A 20,032-nucleotide genomic window follows, 5' to 3' on the forward strand; every position below is an offset into this window, starting at 1 on the left:
CCGTAATGGGGAACATGGATATAAAATATGTTTCACCACAGGAAGCTCTGTTGGGCAGTACTGGTCTAGATGTTCCACTTCTTTTTTTTTTTTTTTTAAGATTTTATTTATTTATTTGACAGACAGAGATCACAAGTAGGCAGAGAGGCAGGCAGAGAGAGAGGAGGAAGCAGGCTCCCCGCTGAGCAGAGAGCCCCATGTGGGGCTCAATCCCAGGACCCTGGGATCATGACCTGAGCCGAAGGCAGAGGCTTTCACCCACTGAGCCACCCAGGTGCCCCTAGATGTTCCACTTCTTAATGAAATATTTTAGGGTTCACTCTTCTCTCAGATGATAGCTACAGTCCTCAGGTCACTTTTCTCAATATAAGGCATCCCTGCAGTCTCTCAGAAAACCTTATGTTAAGAGGGAACAGCTGTGACAGTTTAATTCCTGGGCCGGAGCCACTACTTGAATGTTCGTGGGATGGGGGGGGGGGTTGCACAATGGCATACCCTTAAGTGTACTCTGCATTCCTCAGAGGCTTGGAATTGGCCTTGATCCAGCTGTCTGTAGATGAGGGACTGTCAGAGACATTCTAGGAAGCCCTGCAGAGAAGGGAAGGTATGAGGAAAGGAAGGATTAAGGGACTGGTTATCAGTGGCCAAGAGGGACGTGAATATATTTAATCATTTCAAGTTAGAACTGTCTTTTTTAGGGGCGCCTGGGTGGCTCAGCCGTTGGCACGGCTGCCTTCAGCTAGGGTCATGGTCCCAGGGTCCTGGGATCGAGCCCTGCATCACGCTCCCTGGGTGGGATGCCTGCTTCTCCCTCTCCCACTCTCCCTGCTTGTGTTCCCTCTCTCTCTCTCTGTGTCTCTCTCTGTCAAATAAATAAAATTAAAAAAAAAAAAAGAATTTATCTTTTTTAATCATTTAATCCAATGATTATGTGGCTCTTTATATTATAACTGGAAGTTTTACTCCCCCTTCCCTATTTTGTCCACCACCCAATTTCCCTCCACTCTGGTTCTTAAATTCTTAACAGTTTTCTTTGCATACATCCTACAAAAAAGTAAAACGTGTTGTTTGGGTTAAAAAAATAATTTTCTTGCCCTGCATCGGGCTCCCTGCTTGGTGGGAAGCCTGCTTCTCCCTCTTCTGCTCCCTCTGCTTGTGTTCCTTCTCTTCTTGTGTTCCTGCTTGTGCCTCTCTCTGTCAAATAAATAAATAAAAACTTAAAAATCATAATAATATTCTTTCCCCACACATGAAAGCATAGAGGTCTATAAGTAATTCTTATAGAGAAATTGTTTAGAATCACCAGACTGAGTTGTCTCTAAGGACCAAAGGTAATATTAAAGGTCTTAATTCTGAACAGTTCACCAGTCCCTTCACGTGGTCTCTGTAATGACAATGTGGAGATAAAGTAGATACCAGAGTAAATAGGTGTGTATTGATATTATGCTATCCTTTTCTCCCCATCCTACCTCAAAAAGGTACCACCTGACTGGGAGAGAGCATCCTTCCAACAAGCCAGTCAGGCCAGCCCTGACTTGAAGCCAAGTCCACAGAATGGCGCCACGTTCCCTTCCTCCGGAGGATACGGCCAAGGGTCATTAATAGCCGATGAAGAGTCTCAGGAGTTTGATGACTTGATATTTGCATTAAAAACTGGTATGTATGAATCCACAAACCACATTAGAAGTAGGCACTCTTGTTATGCTACAACTTGTATCATCTTCCCATGAAGTTGCAAAAGAAGTACAGTTAGTCCGCCTTAGCACACATCCTGATTCTCATGACCCATGCCTAATCCCAGCCATACTTTAGGATATTTTGCTCTTGGCACCAAATATAACACAACCTAAAAATAATTTACAATTTGCTCTTAAGAAAAAAGCGTACTCTAAATGTAAATATCTCTGTCCTGGAATCTTGATGTAACACCAAGATACCACTGAGACAACTTCAGTATTTTAAGACGATCTGGTAGGGATCTCACTCAGAGAGTTTCGCCTCTGACTTGCCAAAGAGACCTGGAGTGTCTCTGAAGCAAAAAATGTCAAAGGCATTATAATGGACCACATGTAGTTCTACCATTTTCCAAGCGCCATCATATATCGTATTTTATTGGCTCCTCCTACATGTTCAACCCCACTCAGTCTGTGACCCCAGAGGATGGTTGGTTGTTTTCAAATCAAATATGCAGAGTTTTTTCTTTTCTTTTCTCTTAATTTTTTTTTATTAAGTAAATTCAACCCTGCAATGTAGGGCTCAAACTTAGAACACTGAGATCAAAAGATGCATGTTCTGCTGTTTGAGCCAGCCAGGCACCCCTGCAGTTTTTTTCTTTTATTTTTTTCTTCAGAAACATCTCGAACTGCCACTGTTATAAAACATTCAGTGACCTTTTCATTTCTAGATGTACAAGCAAGCAAGAAGATATGTTCATACTCAGATGAACCTATTAAGATAATTATTCAAAATGCTTTTTACTAAATATCCCTATATTAAGAATAGTACTTGGCACTTGGTAAAACTTTGGTAGATACTGTTGGAAAATGAATGAATGGATGGTGGATGGATGGATGAGAAATTGAACTTAGAGTTTGCTTGGAGGAATAGACATTCAAACAAACAAGACATAAGGAAGGGTAAGTAAGTAGTGAAAAGTTATTAATTATTGAAGAGATCAAGAAAATTTTTTTGAACTTTCTCAGTTGATTTGTGAAAAATATGTGGTTTTAGATAGGTAAAGAGTAGAGGAAAGGCACTGCAGTCTGAGAGAGAAGAATCAACTGAAGCTCCAGGCTTATAGGTCCCTGGGGAGAAGGCACACTGCAGTGTGGCTAGGGTAGATGGGGAGTGTGAGCCAGGTAGCTGGAGAAGGGCCTGCAAGGTACTTTACCTGCATTGTTAATAATTTACTGTAGTTCCCCAGCTGGGTTTCAGTGAGCAACCTCCTTGAGATATTTATAGTCATCTTCAATGGGAGGATCCTCTGACTGAGTATATTTGGGAAACTGCAAAGATTCACAATTCACATTAGCATTTAGCAGCTCTAAAAAGTCCTAGAGTAAAGAAACCCACTTCACTTAATTTAACCTGGTGTTTCCGGAACACATTTAGTAATAGATTCATTTTGTGGGAGCAGAACACTTGCTGGTATTTTACATAACATTAAAATGCTATTCAGAAGCCATGCTAAAGAGTGGGATTTTTATAGAACCTAGTGAGCCATGGAGGTTTTTGAGGAGAGGAATGGCATGTTCCCACTGGTTTTTGAGGCAAAATAACTCTTAAAAAAGTATGAGGAATAAATTTAGAAGCAAAACCAGAAAGGCTGGGAGATTATTACAATTGTCGAAGGGAATGAGGTTCGGGCCTCAGATTCGGAGAGCAGAAATAAGAAAAAGAGGATGAACTCGAGAGGAAGGCTGAGGGAGCACTGAGAGGACAGTCAGCAAAAGCTCCTGCTTCTCACTTCGTAGCTGAGGAATTGTACAAAGAGCATTTGTTCGTGCGTGTGTTTCAGGGAGAAACTGATGAGTTCAGATTTAGAAGTATTGGTTGTTAGGCCTGGGGCTCTTAAATATTCAGGGTTGAAGGATCTTAGCTGAGGGTTCAGGGTTGGAGATATTGGTTTGACATGCATCAGTGCAGAGACTCTATTCGAAGCTGTGGGGATGGATGAGTTTGATCTTAGGAAAGTGAAGGAGAGAGAGAAGGAAAAAAGGAAAGAGGTGAGGAAGGGAGAGGAGACAGAAGAAGCCCTTCTTCCTCCGAAGAAGAGCATCCTGGAAGATATCTCCTTTAAAGAGTGAATAGGGTGGCCTGGGTGGCTCAGTTGGTTAAGTGTCCAGCTCTTGATTTCGGCTCAGGTCATGATCTCAGGGTTATGAGATCGAGCCCAGCATTGGGCTCCCAGCTCAGCACGGAGTCTGCTTGAGATTCTTCTCTCTCTCCCTCTCCCTCTGCCCCCTCTTCTGCCTCCATCCCCCCCACCACCCCATGCTTGCATGCTTGCTCTCTCTAGAAAAAAAAAATAGGATAGAAGAGGGTCCCACAGAGGAAACTGCAGCATGGTGAGAAAGAAAAAAAAGAGAAGTTTCATGAAGGAGGGCATGAGCAACTTCCTCAAATGCTCATCAACATTAGAACTAAAAAAAGTTTTCAGATTACTAACAATTCTCAGGGAAGATTACATCCCCAGCACTCCAAAGTAGTCAGTTGTTGGTGTTAGGATGCTGGAAACATAAAATGAATTCTTGCAGCATAATTAAATTAGATGTGGGTTCTATATATATAACAAGTATTAAATGCATTCAGTTCAGGAATGTATGGAATGACTTGCTTACTTATAGATGAGTTTAGCATTCCGTGGAGCTCACTAAACTCTTTAGGAAATAAATACTTAAAAAGATCGAAATAACAGTCTCTAACATTGGTTCCCTCTATTTTTAGAAAAGGTACTATAATAATCAAGTACCACCCCCAAGTCACTTCATCATAGGATATAATCAAATCAAAGGAGCTGTTTCCATGCCGTTCTGTCTACAGCTGAATTTACAGTCGACACATAGGCCCAGATCTGGCCCACCAGAAGGTTTTGTTTGATTCTCATAGCATTTTAACATTTTTTAAGCCCAAATTTCAAAAATTGAGAGATATCCCAGGGCGCCTCACAGTCTCAACAGTAAAGCATGTGTTGCTTGATCTCAGGCTCATGAGTTAGAGCCCCACATTGGATGTAGAGGTTACTTAAGAAAAAAAATAAAATCTTAAAAAAATTTAGAGATATCCCATAAAAGCCTGAATCTCTTAAAAAAAAAAAAAAAATCTAGCAACAGAGTACCTAAAATCTAGCACAATCTTAAAATCTCCTTGACTAGAGTTGAGTAATGGCCACCCCTCTGAACAGAGCATGAGCTCTTTTATTTGTCCAATGCTCACCAGACCTGTGTTGCTGGTTTATGCTAACTGAGCTGGCCTCCATGACTTTCAGGTTTACAAACCTTGATCTTTCATAGTTCTGCTTTAATCATTGGCCATTACAAGTCTGGTACTGGGAACAGTGGGTCTTCCAGGTCTTTTCATTTAAACCCTTAAATAAGGGGCGCCTGGGCGGCTCGGTGGGTTGAGCCTCTGCCTTCGGCTCAGGCCATGATCTCAGGGTCATGGGATTGAGCCCTGCATCGGGCTCTCTGCTCAGCGGGGAGCCTACTTCGTCATCTCTCTCTGCCTGCCTCTCTGCCTACTTGTGATCTCTCTCTCTGTGTCAAATAAATAAAAATCTTAAAAAAAAAAAAAAAACCTCTGGGGCGCCTGGGTGGCTCAGTGGGTTAAAGCCTCTGCCTTCAGCTTGGGTCATGATCCCAGGGTCCTGGGATCGCCCCACATCGGGCTCTCTGCTCTGCAGGAAGCCTGCTTCCTCCTCTCTCTCTCTCTCTGCCTGCCTCTCTGCCTACTTGTGATCTCTGTCTGTCAAATAAAAAAAAAAAATCTTAAAAAAACAAAACAAAACAAAACTTAAAAAAAAAAAAAACTCTTAAACAACTTTGAAAAGTTGTAATATATGTAACCCTTTACATATTTAATAAACATCTAAAGATTTTCATCTTAAGTTGAAATAGTATCAAATAGTGTAACTTCTACTATATTATAAATTTTAGTGTTTGAAAATGAAAATTTTACATTATTCTTTTAAACTAATTCAAAGGAGTCTAAATATCATAGCAATTTGCTACACATTATTATTCATTTCATTTTTTTAAGATTTTATTTATTTATTTATGGGGGGGTAGAGCAGGGGAAGGGGCAGAGGGAGAGGGAGAGAGAGAATCTCAAGCAGACTCCGATCTCAGCATGGGCTAGATCCCATGACTTTGAGACCATGACCTGAGCCAAAATCAAGAGTCAGATGCCCAACCAACTGAGCCTTCCAGGCGCCCCATATTCATTTTGTTTTTAAAATACATATGGAGCAGACTTTTCTTCTACAATTGGAAATTTTGCATCATTATCTCTTCTTCTTGAACTTATATTTCCATTCGACTCCATCGCAGAATTTTATCCTAATGTAATACATTTTATGCTTGAAATTCATTTGCTTTTCACTCACTCAAAACAACTTCTCTCAAACAAAACATGTATATAAATGGAAACTTAAAGTTTTCCTGTGACCATAAGACTATATATAAAGTGTTAAAATTTTCTTTTTTTTATTGTTATTACAATTATTATTAGTCTACAATTGAATAAATCAGCGTTGGTTTTTAAAATATTTAACGTTTTGAGGAGCACTTAGGTGGCTCAGTTTTTTGAGCATCTGACTCTTAATTTCTGCTCAGGCCATGAGATCAAGACCTACATGGGGTTCCACTCTCAGTGGGGAGTCTGCTTGAGATTTTTCTCTCTCTCTCTCTTTCTCTCTCTATTCCCCCTTTCCCTCTGTCTCTCCACCCCCACCCACCATGAGCGTTTTTGCAGGCTCTCTCTAAAATAAATTAATCTTTAAAAAAATAATAAAATAAAATGTAAATGTTTGACTAATTATCAAAAGCTCATCAAAAGAATGCACATGCAGGTGCTTGTCTGGCTCAGCTGAAGGAATGACTTGAGTCTTGATCCTGAAGTCATGAGTTCAACCCCCATGCTGGATATAGAGGTGACTTAAACAAATAAATAAACTTAAAAAAAAAGAAAAAGGACACATAGAAGTTAAAGATCTAGGAATACATTTTCTTAAAGCTGTCCTCACACCACCATGGACCCTTTAAAAAACCCTCACTTACCACAAGTTGAAGGAATCCCATTGCTTCAGGCGCTTTATAAAGAAGTTCAGAGGTACTGACCGGGAGCATTGTGTAGTATTAGATTATGAAGTGGAATTGCCAGCTCAATGACTAGACCTTTTTTTTTTTTTTTTTAAAGATTTTATTTATTTATTTGACAGAGATCGCAAGTAGGCAGAGAGGCAGGCTGAGAGAGAGGGGGAAGCAGGCTCCCTGCTGAGCAGAGAGCCCAATGCAGGGCTTGATCCCAGGACCCTGGGATCATGACCTGAGCCGAAGGCAGAGGCTTTAACCCACTGAGCCACCCAGGCGCCCCAGTCAATGACTAGACTTTTACGTTGATCAAAAGCTGACAAGAGGGCACCTGGGTGGCTCAGTGGATTAAGCCGCTGCCTTCGGCTCAGGTCATGATCTCAGGGTCCTGGGATCGAGTCCCACGTCGGGCTCTCTGCTCAGCAAGGTGCCTGCTTCCCTCTCTCTCTCTCTCTCTGCCTGCCTCTCCGTCTACTTGTGATCTCTCTCTGTCAAATAAATAAATAAAATCTTAAAAAAAAAAAAAAAAGCTGACAAGATTCTAGAGTATGTCAAGCTTGGAGTATATTGGGCTTAGAAACAGGATTTTCTTCACAGAAGGCTTCTCCCAGAAATACTAATCTGATTCCCTATCTTCCCTCGTCCCTTAGCTTCCTGGTTTTTCCTCAGGCCAAGGACATGAATGTCATGGTAAACATTTCTTTATTGGAAACTTCAAATGATTTCTTTTTCAGTCAGAAGAAAATAAAGGACAAATCCTTGAATAGAAATGAAAACATTCAGAATCAAGGCCTAAATACTCAAACTCCTCTAAGAACTCATTAATAAATTTCTCCTTCAGATAGATCACATAAAACCACAATGACTTATTTAACTTAAAAAACTTCTAGAGACCAGTGTGCTAAGCAAAGTTAAATGGGGGTCAAAGTGGAAGAGCCCACTTTGGAATTTGGAAAGATTTTTTTTTCTTCCAAAAAAGACTGAAGGAGAATGATGGTTTATCACTATCACATTTGAAAAATCTGTAGAAAATAGGAATGGGCCTTAGGATCAGAGAGCCCTGTGTTGGCATCCTAGTTCTGGAGTCTACTATCTGTGTGATTTTCAGCAAGGGACTCAAGGTTTAAGTTTCTTCATTTAGCAAATAAGAGTTACTATAATTAGGGGCACCTGGGTGGCTCAGTTGGTTAAGCATCTGCCTTCAGCTCAGGTCATGTTCCCAGGGTCCTGGCATTGAGCCCCACATCGGGTTCCCTGCTCAGTGGGGAGTCTGCTTCTCCCTCTGCCTTTCCCCAAGCTTGTGCTCTCTTTCTCTCACTCACTCTCTCTCAAATATATAAATAAATAATATATTTTTAAAAAGAGTTATTATAATTAGCTGGTAAGTTTTCATGGAGTTTAGAGATTATTAATGTTAAGAATCTACCAGTATCGGGGCGCCTGGGTGGCTGAGTGGGTTAAAGCCTCTGCCTTCAGCTCAGGTCGTGATCCCGGGATCCTGGGATTGAGCCCCGCATTGGGCTCTCTGCTTGGCGGGGAGCCTGCTTCCCTCTCTCTCTCTCTCTCTCTGCCTGCCTCTCTGCCTACTTGTGATCTCGCTGTCAAATAAATAAAATATTTAAAAAAAAAAAAAGAATCTACCAGTATCTGGCAGAGTTGAAGTTCAGTATCTCATTGTATATATTATTTGTGGGGTTCAGCTTATTGTTATGCTTAAGAACTATTTATTTTTAAAGATTTTATTTATTCGAGAGAGAGAGAGTGATCGCGAGCAGGTGCAGGGTTATGGTAGAGGGAGAAGCAGGTTCCCTGCTGAGCAGGGAGCCTGGTATGGGACTCCATCCCAGGACCCTGGGATCATGACCTGAGCTGAAGGCAGACACTTAAACAACTGAGGCATTCAGGTGCCCCAACTTAAAAACTATTTTACATGTTCATAATGTATTCTGAAACACCAGTGTTCATTGCACCATGACTAGTAAGTGAAGTAGGAATGGAGGTAGGAGTGTAAGAGCTGGAAAATGAGCCAAGAAGGTTTGCAATGTATTCTACAAAGTTGAATACTCCAAGCCTAGGGGACAAGGAAGTAACACCATTAGAACAGCCGCCACAAGAGGCAGTATGGTATAGAAGAAAACGCCTTACATTTGGAGTCAGAAGACCAGGATAGAAGGTCAGGATATCTGCATTCTGCAACTTCCCTGCTGGGTGACCTAGCCACTCAGTGAACACATCTGATCCCCAAGCAATCCCTGCATCTGTAAAACAAGACTAATAAACATCCTTTTCCTAACTAAGTGTGTTAAAATGTTGAAGAAAGGAAAGGTACTAGAAGAATATAAAATATCACTTCTAATTCCTTTGCTTTTACCTTTCTATCTATTATACGGAAAAGTAACTATTACCACAGTTACTGGATTTTTCTTGAATTTTTGGCTTAAAATTTAAGCAGAAAAAAATGCCTTTCAAAAAAAATCATGATACTCACTGCAAAACTATTTATTTGTTACAAAGAGCCAAGAGGAGACTGCGTGGCTCAGTCAGTTAAGTGTCTGCCTTGGGCTCAGGTCATGATCCTGGGGTCCTGTTATCAAGCTATGGGTCAGGCTCCTGGCTCAATAGGCAGCCTGCTTCTCCCTCACCACCACTTATGCTCTCTCACCCATGTTCTCTCACTCTTTCTCCAATAAATAAATAAAATCTTTAAAACAACAACAATAGGAGCCTGGGTGGCTCAGTCCATTGAGTGTCTGCCTTCAGCTCAGATCATGACCCCGGGATCCTGGGATGGAGTCCCACTCTGGGCTCCCTGTTCAGCGGGAAACTTGCTTTTCCCTCTCTTCCCTGCCTGTGCTCTCTGTCACTATCTCTGTCTCTCTCAAATAAATAAATAAAATCTTTGTAAAAAGATTAAAAATTAAAAATGAAACAACAACAACAAAACCCAAAATAAACAAAAAAACAAAGAGCAAAAGACCTGGGGCTATGTTCCCAGTCTGCCGTGTTATTAACATGTATAATATGGGCCCTTTCTGAGTCTCAAAGAGGGATTAAAATTTATTTCAGCTGGGCAGAAACTGAGAAGGAGGAGCTGGGTCATGTAGATGTGGTAATTCCGGGGCAAGCTGTATCTAGAACTTTGTGACATTTCACGAGGCTCTAGGCTACTAAACATGCCGGAGACACCCATTACTTGTAAAGCTGCACCCCATGTTAAACCTTCCAGCCCAGTTCACTCTGTCCCTTGCTGTCTGCTCAACAGGCTTCCAGTATGGAACTTCTTTCTAGTGGGCTTTGTCAAGATGGCGGGCAAACACTTCTGTCTTCCTGATGAGATCTGCAGCAGGCAGACAGACACAGTTGGTGGGAGCTGATACCCATTCACTCATTAAGCCCCACTCTGCCCTGATGGTAATCGTGTTGTCCTCCCTGCTTCTCTGTAGTTGATCCCATATTGGGCAACTTTGCTCCGTAGCCCTTTTGTTCCTTCTTGCCTGGATTAAGCTGCTATCTGCCTCAGGGCCCACTTACCTTCTTAGAGAGTGGCCAGTGTCTTCCCAATCCACTGAGGTTCTTCCACTTAGTTCTTCTAAGACATAGTGGCAGACTCAAATGTGACCTTCAAGGACCAAGCAAATACCATGAGTGATTCACGTGGACTGGATGCAAACAGACGGTACTGCCAGATCCATGTTTTTGGTGCTTTTTTTTTTTTTTTGCCATCTAGAAAATGTAGGCCTAGTGTTGCCCTCCGCTTTTTCAAGAGAAACCAAAAACCTGGATTTTTTTATACTAAATATATTAATTTTGGTAACTAAATTTTTTAAAATATTGTCATTGGTAGTATTCTGGTTCCTAACCTAAGGAAAGAGTCCATGGATGTTTGTCATACATTTTGCTCCATGACATATATACTTATCTGGGGAGATACCATATAATTTATCATTCAAAGCGGGGCAGTTTAAGAGAATAAAGGGGATGTGATTCACATGTTTTTCAGGTATAAACTAGGACCTTTCTTTTCAAATACTGCATCCCCCACCTCCCTGTTTTGAAGGAAGGTGCAAGAACGATCTGTGGAAGGGTATGAAAATGGGCCTCAATGGACGAGCAGGAGGACACTCTGGCAGGAATTAATGTGGACGTGCAAGACCAGACAAGAGACCTGATCACACTGAGGAAGAATTCCAACGGGCCTGGGTTGAAGTATGTCTATTTGGTAGGGTAGAGCCAGATTAGGAAGTGTCTGAAAGCCAATGCGTAGGGCTCCAGGCTTGATGCAGTAGAAGATACGAACTGTTTGTTCTTGGGAAGGAGAGGGCATGGAATGCGGAATGCATCCGAGGAACAGAACAGGCAGTAAGGCTTGGAAGAGACATTGATAAGAACTAGAATGCAGAGCATAGCTTATTAATACACTCAGCAGACGTTTACAGAACACGCACAGTGTGCTGGGCACTGTCCTACAAGCTAGATGGTCTAAAGATATGAGGGACATAATGCAATGAGGGAGTCAAACATCTCAAAAGAGAATCATCATGTTTCTGTGGGTAGCAGAGATGACAGCAGAGGTGATAATGACAGGAAGAATGGAGGCACCCAGATTGGGGTGGCGGGGGATAAGATGGGCATGTCACGCAGTGGTGTAATAGTAGTGAGACGTCAGGCTAGAGAGCAAGCGGGGGTCAGGCAGATGCTGTGGGCCTGGAAGCAAGGGCTGAAGACAAGGCCTCCCGTGGTGACCCAGGAGGAAGAGATTTGGAAGGAAGCACAAGAGCTCTCTGGGAAAAGCCAGCAGATCAGAGTATGACATGGGCAAGTGCAGTTTCCTAGAAGCAAAGGGTGTGGAGATGGGTTTCAGCAGCGGCCTTTCATGGAGAGGTTGGGAAAGATGGACCCAGAAGAGGGAGGGCTTGGCTGGAAGATGCAGTAGTGGGCTCTCGCTTTCATCCCCAAATAGGTTAAGAAGAGCTAATTCACCATCCTCCCACAGCTACCAACTCTGCGCACTGCCTTTCTCAAACAGAAAGGAAAGTCTCAGCCACCCAGCCACTGGTTGTTCATTTGCCTTCTTGTTTGCAGAGGCTCGTGCCCTGCAGAGGGGGAGGAGTGGGAGCCGTAATCTCTGGTGATTCAACCCAGCAGCACACCCTGTGACCACATCCCCATTCTGTGTTTGTGTGCGTGTGTGTGTGTGTGTGTGTGTGTCTGTGTGTGTGGAGAGAGAGAGAGAGAGCAAGAGAACATGAGAGTTTGTGGTCCTCTGCACATTGGAGAAGAAAAGAATGAGGTATTACTTGGGCACAGTGTTAAATTCTCTGAATTATCCTGAACTGTTAAGAAGAGTAGTGAATAGTGGAGCTTCCTCAAAACAAAGATTCTGGGCACTATCTGTATTAACAGCTAGCCTGTGGGATTTGTGTATGACTCTGTTTTGGTACTGTGTTACGCAATTATTTTTATCTGAGGATCAGATCTGAGTCGTTCAGAGCCAGTGTCTTCTAGGCGCTGATATGACAGCTTGTGTTGTCAATGTGTCTCTTTCTTCTCAGATCACTGCCCACACTGAGTCTCTGCAGAAGGCCCTACTAGGTTCAGTCACGTGGGGTTGGAGACTCAGTTTTCTAACAGCAAACCCTACCCTCCTGCTGAAAAATGCCTATAATCTGCCTGATCTTTTTTACTTTAATATGCTCCTAGTTAAAAATTGTAGTTCTTGGGAATATGTTACACCTGTCAACCATGTGGAAACAGAAAAGGTCGAGAACCCAAAATTGTGTCATTAGAAATTACTTTTCACTTACAAAAACTACCAAAGAGAATTCCAATACAGGCCTATAATTGTTAGGTATTAATAATGCTTAGTCAAGGGGCACCTGGCTAGCTCAATCGGTAGAGCATGCAACTACTGATCGCAGGATGGCGAGTTCAAGCCCCATTTTTGGTACGGAGCCTACTTAAAAAAATAATGATGATTTTTTTTTTTTCAAAATGTATAGCTCACTATTCACCACTGTAATAGAAATAAACACATGTCAGCTTGATGTAACTTGACCCTTAATTCACAGCACTAATGGTGGAGAGTTTTGTGTTTATTCTTTTTCTATTACAGGTGCTGGTCTCAGTGTCAGTGATAATGAATCTGGTCAAGGCAGCCAGGAGGGAGGCACCTTGACTGACTCCCAGATCGTAGAACTCAGGAGGATACCCATCGCCGACACCCACCTCTAGCACTTCAGTAACAATTAGAATGATACTTTTCTGTTTGTATTGGCTTTGTGCTAAACTCTGTAAGTTTTATACACACTATATAATAGGGACCTTATGAATTGCGCTGGATGATTATTAACCCGGAAGTGATTGTCATATTTGGAATATGAGCTACTTATCTTTGTGCAACCTGAAAATTCACTGCTATGATGAAAGACTGGATCCATTTATATCATTATATAGGATGCACATATTCCAAGAATATTAGTTGTTTTTTAATCATCTGACAAGGCTAACATTGTTTAATAAAGGTAATAACCAATAAACACAATAGAATCCATTTGACATCATGCGAGCTCATTATTTATGAGGAAATGTCTGTGAGCAGGAAAACACACAATACCTTGATGAGGTCAAGCACCTTGTTTCTTCCAGTATTGATACAGGTCATCCAGATTAAGACTTCATGGCTTCTAGAGGGCTTTCATTCATAAAAACTATACAGTTATTGTCTGTTGAAGATCCTGAACCTACGTGTTGATGGGGAAACTGCAGTTTCATAGTCTTTCATCCAAAGTATGTATTTCTGCTCATTATGAAATTAGGGATCTGAACATTTTCCAAAATAAATGTTCTGTTCCCAGTTAAAAATAACTACTACATCAACTACTTCAGCTCAGCTAAGAAGAGCTTTCAAACAGTGCAGTTTGTTTAGGAGAAACATTTCTTGATTTCGATTCTTCAGTCTTTCTTTGTCTCAGAATGAGAAATCAGAAAGTCTATCCCAGAACAAACACTATTGTGTTCAGGATGATTTCATTGACTATGGTTCCAGAAGAATCATTAGGAACAGAATACATTTGTCCTAGAGAAGAATTTGTGACCTCCTGTTTTTGAATTCCTCAGTATTTTTGAGAAAAATCAGTAACATCTCAAGAAAAAAATTAAAATAAGAATTATCTAAGGCAAAATTTTTTTCTCCTAATAATTTCCTTTAGAACAATAATTAAAACATCCAAGTGCCCTGTACTCACTGTTAGGCCTGGCTTTATTCTTTATAAAACCTGAGCAGCATTATTTATCTTGATAAATTATTAAATGACTCTTCTCTTCCTATTCATCCTCCTCTACGCTGCCTCCTCTCTCTTATATCAAGTGTTCATGAGTGAATTGTCCTCCTAGGTAGAAAATAAAAGCTGCGAGCAAAATCAAACAGTATAACAAACAAAGCTCCATCCTTGGTGGAGTTTTAATCCTTCTTAGGAACTTGAGAAATGGGTACAAATATTACGTTTACCTTACGTGACAGATAAGTTGTTTTCTCACCTGGCAGCATTGCTCCATATGTAGTCTGTTTTATGATAGGGTGGAAACAATTGATGAAATTGGATATAATATATAAAATTTAAGAGGAAAATTTTAAAATTGGCAAACATATTAAAATTGTTAATGGATTTTAATGAATTGGGGAATTATAGAAATTTGAGATGTCACTGAATAGAATCTACGAGTCATAATCACTATGGCATTTTCCCCAGATGGCTAGATTCTAATTTGTCACCTAGGGCAAATTCAGTCTTAGGACCACCATCTTTAAAGTTCCTGAAAAGACTGTAACTTCATCAATGAGGAATTCTCTAACAAAGTCAGTTGCCAATAGCTACTTTCATGTTGTCAGAGTTTGGGGAAAAACTGGCCCAAAGCACAACAAATCAGGGTTACCTTTTTTCCTTCAGGTGACTGGATTTCTATTGCTGTCCAAAACACCATCTTGATAAGACAACAAAAATACCACCTGCTAGTGTTCTCATGATTCTTCTAAATATTGGAAGGAAGGGGCACCTGGGTGGCTCAGTTGTTAAGCATTTGCCTTAGGCTCAGGTCATGATCCCAGGGTCCTGGGATGGACCCCCGCACCGACCCCCGCATTGGGCTCTCTGCTCAGTGGGAGGCCTGCTTCTCTCTCTCCCACTCCTCTGCTGTGTTCCCTCTCTTGCTGTGTCTCTCTCTGTCAAATAACTAAATAAAATCTTTTAAAAAAAATACTGGAAGGAAAAAAACAAGATTTCTAGAAGCCACAGTGCTAAAATAAATAAGCTTCATATTCCAACAGCAGCGATATTTTGCCATCCTGTTTCCTCCCAATGTGGATTAAAATGGGACACTTGCCAGGGAAGTATAGTACTATGGGGGAAGAAGCAAATCAAATCAAATTCCTAAAAAATGAAAACTAGAAGGCGAGGACTGTTATACATTGTGGTCTTTTTCTTTCAGGGAGTTCGGTCCTCTTTTTCTTCGTGACATTTTTAAAGGAACTTTATCAAGATATTCACATTTCATACAACTCACCCATTTAAAGTGTGCAGTTCAGTAGTATCTGGTGTATTCGATTACTGGCATTTTTTAATTGTAAAATATATGTAACACAGGGATGCCTGGGTGGCTCAGTGAGTTAAGCCTCTGCCTTCAGCTCAGGTCATGATCTCAGGGTCTCGGGATCTAGCCCCACTTCGGGATCTCTGCTCAGCGGGGAACCTGCTCCCCCCACTACCCGACTCTCTGCCTGCCTCTCTGCCTACTTGTGACCTCTATCTGTCAAATAAATGAATAAAATCTTTAAAAAATATATGTAACACAAAATTTGCCATTTTAACCATTTTTAATGTGATTTTTATCTTCAGTGGCCTTAATTACATTTACAATGCTATGCAACCATCCCCTCTATTTTCAAAAACTGTTTTCATCACCTTAGACAGAAGCTCTGTATTTCTCTTCTCTGTAATATTTTCTATCCTCTCTCAACAGACAGCTAACATTTCCTTGGGAAATATCTCTGCTTCTGTGTTTTTATGATTTTTAAATTCATTTTTCTTTTTGTTTTAGGTTTTTTTTTTTCTTTTCTTTAAGATTTTATTTATTTGACAGAGAGAGAGGGAGAGAGCATAAGCAGGGGGAGGGGCAGAGAGAGAGGGTGAAGCACTCCACGTGGGACTCCATCCCAGCAACCTGGAATCATGGCTTGAGCTGAAGGCAGACGCCTATCCAACTGAGCCACCTAGCTACCCTCATTCTGGAACTTTAGCTTTGAGTTGGTGTTCAATTTCTTAAGGTGTCTTAGGCTTCTTCTTCTTTTTTTTTTTTTTTTTTAAGTAAACTCTACAACCCAAGATGGGGCTCAGACTCACTACCCCAAGAACAAGAATCACATGCTCCACCCACTGAGCCAGCCAGGTGTCCCGTGATATCTTAGGGTTTAATCAATATTTAAATGTCTCCCAAATCTGATCAGAGAAGTTGAAACACATAATTGGGGTATGACTGGGAAAAGAAAATGCTTTTCAGTAACACAAGTCCCAAGCAGTTTCACCTTGTGTTTACCAGCACTTAAGATGTTTCTTGAGTTTAGCCTTAAGGCCTCTGGATAGATTTGTCTGAGCTTAGGTCTCAATCAGATAAGTTAAGTGGTGTTGACCTTCTCAGAGCAGCTGGATGCCAGAGTGGATTTCCTCAGACAGCCTGATCTTGCTAGGAACAGAGAAAACAACAGGGCATTCCTATGTTTCATATGGCCTTTTAATCGCTGATGGCATTGACCTAGTCTCCCTAGTGCTTCTCTGGCAGGATGTAAGTGAAAGAACCACACTGTCCATATGTGGCATTTAAAGAATGAACCAAGTGATTAAATCTAGGAACTCTTCTATTCTCTTGAATCTGACTAATAAAATAAGTAAGACAGATGAGTGATATTCTTTCTGATAAGATATAGCTAGCACACTGATGTTATTCTTATCCAATACATCTCACCTATCCAAAAATTTTTTTAGGTTTATTTATTTAAGTTACCTCTACACCCAACATGAGGCTCAAACTCATGACCCCAAGGTCAAGGGTTGCATGCTCTTCCAACTGAGCCAGCCAGGTGCCTCTTTTTAGCAACCCACATTTTTATCTCATAAAAATAATTTCAACACTGTATTAGAAAACTAAACTCACCTTTACAAAACTCTAGGAAACTCCAGATGCTTCTTTAAATTATAACACATGCTAGGTCGCACATACAATAATATATGCACAATATTCCTGAGGGGAAAAAATAAACATTCATTTTCACTTCCGTCTGTAACTATTCAAATCACTTTGACAAGTATGACAGCCTCCTTAATTAAGAATTTACCACACTGGAGATAAAAGAGTTTAACAAGGGGATTCCTGAGTGGCTCAGTTAAGCGGCCGCCTTCAGCTCAGGTCATGATCCCAGGTCCTGGGGTTGAGTCCTGTATCGAGCTCCCTGCTCAATGGCCAGCCTGCTCTTCCCTCTCTACTGCTTGTGCTCTCTCGTGCGCGCGTGCTCTCTCTCTTTCTCAAATAAATAAAATCTTAAAAGAAAAAAAAGTGTTTAACAAGGAATATATTTAAAGAAACCAAGATATTCGCTAGTGCTTCAGGATCATTGATTTATGGTCAATAAACTCGATTTAACTAGATTACATGATTGAGGGAGAAGAAGCAAATGGAGAACAACCTCTATGACAATGGGGTGCAGTTATCAAGCACTTTTGCCACGGTTCTCTGGAGTATTATAGGATGCTTCGCTTCAGTTCCCAGCCTGGCTTCTGTTGGGGACTCAACAGCTGGGTCTAGCAGCTCTATCCTATGAGCACAAATGTTAGAGCTGAAATCCCTAAAAATGACTCAGCTCAAGGAAATTGTTAGCACTTAAAGAACTGGAATAGTATTTTAGACCTGTGAGAAAACATAGGGAATCACTGTTTTCTAATAGATAAAAGATTTCAGGGGAACCTGTGGTGGCCAGTCAGTTAAGTGTCTGCTTTGGTTCAGATCATGATCCCAGGGTCCCAGGATTGAGCTGGTGTTGGGCTCCTGCTTGGTGGGGAGTCTTCTCCTCACTCTCCCAGCTCACGCTTTTTATCATTCTCTTCCTCTTTCTCTCAAATAAATAAATAAAATTAGAAGATACCAACTTAAACAAGGTAAAACCATACTCTTTGCTTTTAGGAGTATAGAGCAAAATCACAGATTTGACTTTTTAAAAATATAGGAATGAGCTAACAATTGTTCCACAACATTAATGAAGGGACAATGCAAATCATTTCAACAGCACTTATTTTGGGTTTGATTATGAATATGATTATACTTATTTTAAAGGTAAAGGTATATATATATATGTGTGTGTGCATGTGAGAGACAGATTGAAAGAAAGAATTCTGGGAAATCAGAGCAAGAAAAGCAAGGAGATCATGATGATAACAATTTCCATTACAGTTTACAAGACATGATTTTAAAGATTTGAAAATCTGATTAATGAAGTGTACGAAACTGTCCATCATCCTTCCCCATAGCATATATCCTTACTCTGCACATCCATCAAAATCATTTTAGAGACTTTTGCCACATTACAGGGGGAATGTAGTAATCATAGATTTTATTTTTATTTATTTCTTATTTTAGAGAGAGTGTGTGCGACTGGGGATGGGGTGTGGGGAGGGGAAAGGGGCAGAGAGCAAGCGAGAGAGAGAATCTTAAGCAGACTCCACACTCAGCATGGAGCTGGATGCCAGGACTCGATCTCTCCACCCTGAGATCATGACCTGAGCCAAAATCAAGAGTCAGACCCTTAACCAACTGAGCCACCCAGGTGCCCTGGACATAGTAATCATTTAATAAAATACTGGAAAGAGTAGATGAGAACACTAAAACAGATTAGAAAGGTGCTCAAGAGCTATCGTGAGCATTATGGTTCCTTTCTGGAATATGCCATCAAACAATGCTCAGGTAGTATGTAGTAAATAGTTTGTTCTTTCTTTTAAAAGATGATCTTTATCTTCTGGGTTCATCCATGTGGTCATATATAGCAGAATTTTCTTCTTTTTTAAAAGGCTGGATAATATTCCATTGTATGGATATATCACACGTTCTTTAGCTGTTCATTTATAGATGGACACTTAGATTGTTTCCATATCTTGGCTATTGTGAATAATACTGCTGTGAACATGGAATATCTTCAAGATACTGACTTTACTTCTTTTGGATAAATACCAAGAAGTGAGATTGCTGGATCATATGAGAGTTCTATTTTTAATTTTTTTTGTTTTGTTTTGAGGGACCTCCATACTGTTTGCCATTGTGGCTGTGCTGTTTTCTATTCCCACCAACAGTGTGCAAAGGCTGCAATTTCTTCACATCCTCACCAATGCTGGTCTTTTGTTGTTTTATAATAGCTATCTTGACAGGTGTAAGATGGTATCTTGTGATTCTGATTTGCATTTTTTCTGGGTACTAGTGACAGTGAGCATTTTTTCATAGGTCTGTTGGCCATTTGTATGTCTTCTTTGGAGAAATGCCTATTTCTGCCCATTTCTTAATTAGATCATTAGTTTTTTTGCTATTGAGTTATAGGAGTTTCTTATATTTTGGAGATTAACCTCTTCTCAAATATATGGTTTGTAAATATTTTCTTCCATTCTGTATGTTGCCTTTTCACTCTTTTGATAAGTTAAATAAGCCAGTGACAGAAAGAGAAATATTGCATGATTCAGCTTATATCAACCATCTAAAATAGTCAAATTCATAGAATCAAAGAATAGGATGGTAATTTCCTAGGGCTGAAGGAAGGGTGAAATGGGGAGTTACTAACCAATAGGCATAAAGTTTAATTAAGCAAGGTGAATAAGCCCTAGAGATCTGCTGTAAAATATTGTACCTGTAGTCAAAATACTTTACAGAACATTTAAAATTTGTTAATTTTGTTAAGAGGGTAGATCTGTTATGTGTTCTTATCATGATAAAATAAAAGGGGTTTTTTGTTGTTTTTTTATTTGCTAACAGTGCTGCTTAATCATTGTGCTGGGGTTGAATGGAGAAGAAAGTTCAAATAATTTTTAAAAAGTTATTTAATCCCTCTGGAACTCTTAGTAAACCCTCCCAGAATCCCTAACGACACCTGCAGAACCTCAGTTGAGAAACCCCACAGTAGATTGTAAGCTTATGAAGAG

General features: G+C 40.5%; 1 protein-coding gene across 1 annotated transcript in view; it reads left to right on the forward strand.

Moving 5' to 3' along the window:
• Positions 1-13,295, forward strand: part of LOC111148290 (adhesion G protein-coupled receptor V1) — a 507,584-nt gene extending 494,289 nt beyond the window's left edge. Inside the window, exons 89-90 of the mRNA XM_022504771.1 lie at positions 1,479-1,656; positions 12,922-13,295. Of these exons, the coding sequence (XP_022360479.1) occupies positions 1,479-1,656; positions 12,922-13,040 (297 nt within the window). The 3' untranslated portion in view covers positions 13,041-13,295. The remainder of the gene's footprint in view (positions 1-1,478; positions 1,657-12,921) is intronic.
• Positions 13,296-20,032: the final 6,737 nt, after the last annotated feature.

Source organism: Enhydra lutris, unplaced genomic scaffold, assembly GCF_002288905.1.
Source record: "Enhydra lutris kenyoni isolate GAN:26980312 unplaced genomic scaffold, ASM228890v2 scaffoldscaffold19, whole genome shotgun sequence".
Taxonomy (NCBI): domain Eukaryota; kingdom Metazoa; phylum Chordata; class Mammalia; order Carnivora; family Mustelidae; genus Enhydra; species Enhydra lutris.